This window comes from Echinops telfairi, unplaced genomic scaffold, assembly GCF_000313985.2.
Source record: "Echinops telfairi isolate 266 unplaced genomic scaffold, ASM31398v2 ScPeMD7_5868;HRSCAF=6743_0, whole genome shotgun sequence".
Lineage (NCBI taxonomy): Eukaryota > Metazoa > Chordata > Mammalia > Afrosoricida > Tenrecidae > Echinops > Echinops telfairi.
In genome coordinates this window covers 11076686-11082685 of record NW_022109767.1, presented here as the reverse complement: position 1 = coordinate 11082685, position 6000 = coordinate 11076686, and the positions used below count along the sequence as shown (strand labels likewise).

The 6000-nt window shown below is 46.6% G+C and overlaps 1 protein-coding gene across 5 annotated transcripts in view; it reads right to left on the bottom strand.

The window, feature by feature from the left end:
* Positions 1–6000, bottom strand: part of KIF13A (kinesin family member 13A) — a 227114-nt gene that overhangs the window by 67193 nt on the left and 153921 nt on the right. For all 5 annotated transcript variants that reach the window (XM_045295731.1, XM_045295735.1, XM_045295736.1 and 2 more), the window contains exons 11-12: positions 5348–5458; positions 3227–3361 (exon numbers count right to left, since the gene is read on the bottom strand). In XM_045295731.1, the coding sequence (XP_045151666.1) occupies positions 3227–3361; positions 5348–5458 (246 nt within the window). The remainder of the gene's footprint in view (positions 1–3226; positions 3362–5347; positions 5459–6000) is intronic.

Below are 6000 nucleotides of genomic sequence, written 5' to 3'. Positions count from 1 at the left end.
AAAAAAAAAAAAAAGAATGACAGTCTTGGACACCAACCGGGGCAGTCCACCCTGTCTTAGCACCACCAGCCGTCGACTCGAATCTAACTGTGGTTACAGAATGTCCAAATTCTAAAGAGGATGTTTCACTCAAATTTTCACGCAGCCCAGTACTACCTATGTGACTGTGGGCGGACTACTTCATGCTCTGAACCTCAGTTTCCCTGACAGTAAAATGAAGGCAATGCAGGACTAGTCCAGGGACAGCCTGGAATACAAGGAAAGGGGCTGTGAAAACAAAAATGTACTCTATACATTCAAGAACCACTAAAAGCAGCTTTATGGAAAGTCATGCTTCGAAATACTTGAACTTTTAAATATGCTAACGTCATCTGCGTTTCTCATGCCAATATGACATGCGGTAATAAAGCTCGTCAGTTATACAATATGCGAATCAGCAGGATGTGAAGTACCTTAAAGCTCAGGCAGATGAAGATTGTGACGGATCCATCCATTGCCCATCCCCGTATTTTTTTCTAATATTTCCCCAAGTTATCTATGCGGATCAATCCATTTCTCATCCCGATATTTTTTCTAATACGCCCGCAAATTATTTAATCCCCATCCGACAGAGAGTGTAAGGCCTGGCCTCCCCGCCCTATTCTCTGCTGCATTCTGTGTGCTCATGGGCAGGTCGACTGATTCACAAGCAGGGAACTTGTAGAGACTAAAGGATCGAGCCGCGTAGAGATGCAGGGTGTGGAGTACTGTGATGTACCCTACCCTCCAAGTCCTTGGGTTCCCCCATCCATGATAGTCACTTAGTGATTACAACCCATATTAATATCCTATCATAACGGAGAAATTGTAGGCGCCTGTATTTGCATTTGATTAAAAATGCTTAGTATTTGTGGCAGTTACATAATCTCCCGTCAACTTGAATGAAGGGGTGAAGTCTAGCCTGCCAATCAGGATATAGCCAATGAGGCCTCTGTGTGGGCATGGCCTTCTCCTGAGGATTCTGGGAAATTCTGTCTTCCTCCCTGGAGGCTGGACACACACTCTCTCTGCTACACATTCTGTTGACAAGCCACATGAAGCCATGCTGATGGTGCCCAGGGCCCGGGAACTAGAGATGCCACCTGGAGACCCACACCAGTGCTGAGATGCTTCCACCGCCACAGGATCCATAAGACTTTGGCCTGTGATCTTCCTGCATTTGGCACTATTGCATGTGCTGCAAAAAAGGCTAATATCGAACTTATAGGCGTGATCTGGGATGTTTTATTAATATACAATTACTCTTTGATATAAAGCTCTCTCTTTATATTACATGTGAGTGTCTCTGGATGTGTTTCTCTCGTTAGCCCAGACTAACACAGTGTCATTTGAGTGTCCTGTACCATTCGTGGTGCCCTGTCTCAAATAGACAGGAGTCCTGGTGGTGTAGTAGTTACGCATCGGGCTGCTAACTCTAAGGTCAGCAGTCTGAAAACACCAAAGGCTGTTTGGGAGAAAGAGGGGCTTCCTATTCCCCTGAACAGTTAGTCTCAGAAACTCACAAGGGCAGGCCAACCCTGTCCTATAAGGTTGCTATTGAATCGGAATCGACTGGATGGCAGTGGGTTTTTGGAGCTTGTACAAAACACGTCTCATTTCTCGTGGGTCAAAATAAACCTGCAATTCTGAAAATGTGGTCTGAGGACCCTTAAGATCTCTGAGAAACCTTCAGTGGGTCTAAGAAGTCCAAAGTACTTTAAGGCAAATACTAAGATTGTATTTGCTTAGGGACCAGTCTCTGGAAGAGAACATCGTGCTTGGCAAATGCATGGTAGATGCACCGCAGGGAGATGGGTGGACACCGTGGCTGCAAATGGCCTCAAACGGGGCAAAGACCATGAGGGATGGTGCAGGGCCAGGCAGTTTCTAATCTGTTGTACATGGGCCGCTGGGAGTTGGAACCCACTCCAGGGCAACTAAGAATCACCACAATGAACCAGAACAAAACCAGACCCATGACCTGTGAGGTGATTCTGATAGGGCAGAGTCGGACCTTTCCTTGAGGTTTCTGAGACGAAATCTGTGCAGAGCGGAAACCCTCGCTTCTCTCCCACAGGACGGCTGGAGGTTTGAACTACTGACCTACCCACCTACCTGCAATGCCATACGGGCCTTGGCAACAGCAGCTAACTCATTTCACAGAAAACACCAGAGTGTTCAAGAGGAGAAAGAGAATAAATAACAGATGCTGATGCATGGTCCTGAAGACTAGCAGATTGTACACTTGTGTTTCTTTTTAAGAGTTTAAATTTTCTTCAGTTTCGGTGTCTAGTACAGGGAATTAGACAGATATCGTCCACAAAAGTCTGGCTTTTCGAGAGAAAATCTGAGCAGTGCTGCAGTAAACTGTTGACTGTGAGGTGGGTTAGTGGCATCCCTCCGGGCACACTGAAGGGCCCACCCCACCGGGCCACATGCCACGGCCACACTTGAAAGACCCATGGATCATTCCTGAGGATGCAGGTCTAGAAGGGTAGACCTAGAAAAACCCACTCTGTTTAATCCACATGAACTTGATTTGGGCTCATCCTTTGGGCTGAATCCTGACTGGTTTATATGCTGTTTTCTGCCTCCCAGAGCAGGCAAAGGGAGGTGGGGGCGGGGGCACGCACAGAAAACGGTCCAACATTCAATTAGTAAATTTTGCAGGAAATGCTAATTACTCAACTGGACTCTAGAGAGGAGCCTGGTGGCGCAGAGGGTTGAACTTGGCTGCTAATTGCACGGTCAGTAGTGTGACACCACCCGCCACTTTCTACTCCACAGGGGCAGTTCCACCCTGTCCCCCAGGGTCACTATGACTCAGGGCTGACTCGACGGCAGGGAGTTTGGCTTTTGAGTTTTATGCTGCACTCACGCCCTTCTTGGAATTACTCAGAGCGTTCACTGAAAAGCAGCCAGATCCTCTCACAGCCTTTTCACAGAAATGAAAACTTCTTCTATCCTCTTACACTCCTGCGCCCACAGGAAATCAGCCTGAAGCACACAGCCACAGGACACTACAGGGTAACTAACTGTCTGTCCATGCCAGTGGGGATCTGACAGCACTCTCGATCCTTTTACTTCCAGTAAGTACTAAGCCAGGTACAAAACGCAAAACCCTAAAATGATCGGCCCCCGAGACCTAATGGAAAATCGCACACGATGGCATTGGGGTTTCCAAGGCTGGCTCACGTGCCCCCCTTACCTTCAAATAATAAACCAGGAGTTCATTGAGGGCGGGGTCTGCATTGAGGTTGACTAAGTAACATTTGTCATCTCCCACCTTGATGCCGGACGTCTCCAGGGAGATCCCCATGCTTTCCAGTTGCCGTTGCCGCTCCTGTAGATACATGCAAGCAAGCACAGGGAACTCCATTTGTTACTCTGCTCACAGGATGCTCCCAGGATAAGCGAGAATTCATGGCTCCTGGGGACAACGCTAATAAGATGACATGCTCTACAACTCAACCAAGGGAACTGACAAGCGACAACGAGCGGACTTGGGTCCCCAATCATAGGGACTCCAAGGGTGAAGCAGACAATCTTGATCCCTAGATGGTCCACAGTCGAATTGGGGGGACACAGCCCCCATAACTAGCAGTGCACGAGTCCCCGGAGAGATTCAAATTTCTATAGAGCTTCTAGGGAAGCCAGAGGATGAACGGCAAAGGTGACAGGAACAGGCAAAAAGATGGAAACAACCATAAACTCATCAAACCGTGGTACACATTACTAATGAATACCGTTCAGCCGCAAAACAAATCAAATGCTGATACATGCTATTGCTTGGACGAATATCATACTAAGTGAAAGAAGCCAGACACAAACGTCAAATCTTATATGATTCCATTTACATGAAATGTCAGAATATGTAAATCCAGAGACACAAAACGGATTGGTAGTCCCAGAGGATGGGAGAATGAGGAGTGGCTGGTTGATTGGGTGTGTGATGAAAATGCTTTAGAGCAAAATAGAGGGGGCAAGTTGTGCAACATTTTAAATATATTAAACATTACCATATCATTCATGTAAACATAGTTCATTTCTTGTCCTATAAAATTCAGACTTTTATTTTTAAAGGAGGTACCAGGAGAGGCTTCCAGATATATTTGAGGGGGTTTATAAATCATAAATATTTCAGCACAGAGAAATGGGAAAGTCATAAGATCAGGGCGAGCCCTTCAGGGGGTAGACCCTAGAAAAGCACACCGAAGACTGGGCATACCGGACAACTTCAGGTATCAGGAACCGTCATCCACATGGGAAAGGAAGGGGAGGAGGTGCTGGAAAAGCAGGGTGAGTCCACAGCGAATTACGACTGGGAACACATCAGTGAACAAAAGCAATGCCCCTTCCTTGTATAGAAATTAGCACTCTAGTGGGAGGTGACACATCATGAAGAATGGCAGAAGAAAAGACACGGTGCTTTCAATGATAATATGCACAAGAGTATGGAAAATGTAAAGCAAGGTAACAGGACAGGAAGTTAGTGTGCATGAGCGTAGGATTATCTACAAGAAAGAGATAAGCAGAAGTGTGCGGGAGGACCCATCTACTGCTTTTGGCTGCTTGCTTGGGATTGTTAAATCCTCCCAAGTAGGCAATGACCAGCCCCTGGAAAAGGACCTCGCGCTTGGTAAAGTGGATGCATAGCAAAGAAAGAGGAAGACCCTGGACAAGATGGATGGACACAGTGGCTGCAACCATGCTGTCAGACACAACAGCAATGCTACGGATGATGCGGGACAGGGCAATGTTTGGTTCTGTTGCACACAGGGTCACTCAGGGTTGGAACAGACTCGAGGGCACCTGGCAAATAGGAACCAGGTTAAAATGTTCATAGGATGCATAGCACTACACACACACACCCACACACACAATTATTCTTGCTTTCTGTTTCCTCTCAAGGAAAGCTCATACGGCACTTCCTGACACGTCCAAGAGAATGAATTACAGTGAGAGAAATAACGGTGGTGGAGCTGCAAGTTATAAATTCTCTCCCAGTCAGGTAACCTTGTTGTCTTATCGGAGAACAGATTTTTAGTTAAATGTAACAAGCAGAGGTTTTAAAATGTATTTCCTGAATTCATGCTCCTTCAAATCCCATCTTCTCCAGAGCGTCTAGCGAATACAGAAACCACGTGGAAAATAAAAGAACTGAAAGAAGGTGGAAGGTGGGTTTGTTGGGAAATCAGTGATCTTTGCGGGCTCTGGTTCAGCACCAGGAGGTGCTTTATGTATGTCTTGAGATGACAGGAAGCTATGCAAAAAGGGGGGAGCACATGCAACCGAAGGACAACACGCCAGGCCTCCGCCATCGAACTACCTGTGCGATCTCTTCCGTTTTCCTCAGCTTCTCTTCCCAAGTGACTGTTAGCTCTCTGATCAGCTTCTCCGACTCCTCAAGCTTTTCCTTCAGTTCTGGGGCCTTCATAGCCTTTAAAGCGAAGCCAAAGACAGTCATTTACTGTCCTTCCTTACCCAGCATCTGTAGTGTGTCAGAGCAAGTCACTAAGTCATGGGTGGATGGTCGACCTTTATTAAGTCAAGTTAAGCGCATGAGAACGTGCTGCAGCTGTTTAAAGAAAAGGAATGCCATGCACTGAAAACTCACCGAGAGCAATTTTATCCACCATACTGACCTTTCACAGTCCAAGAACTAGAAGAGGCTCATGTTCATCTTCCAAATAAAAAAGTAGGGAAAACACACACAGAAAACCCAAGGCTCCTACCAATACAAACCGATGCGGTCGAGCCAATGCGTGCTCATCGCGGACTAGGACAGTGTAGACCTGCCCCTGTGAGTTTCCAAGGCTTCACTTTTCTCCCATGGAAGGGCTGGTAGCTGATGGTTTTGAACTACTGACCTTGAAGTTAGCAGGCCAACATGTAACCACCACTAGGTTGATGCACTTCACCAGTAAATGCCTTTCACCAGTAAATGCGCTTCACCAGTAAATACAGTTAAATGAACAGACT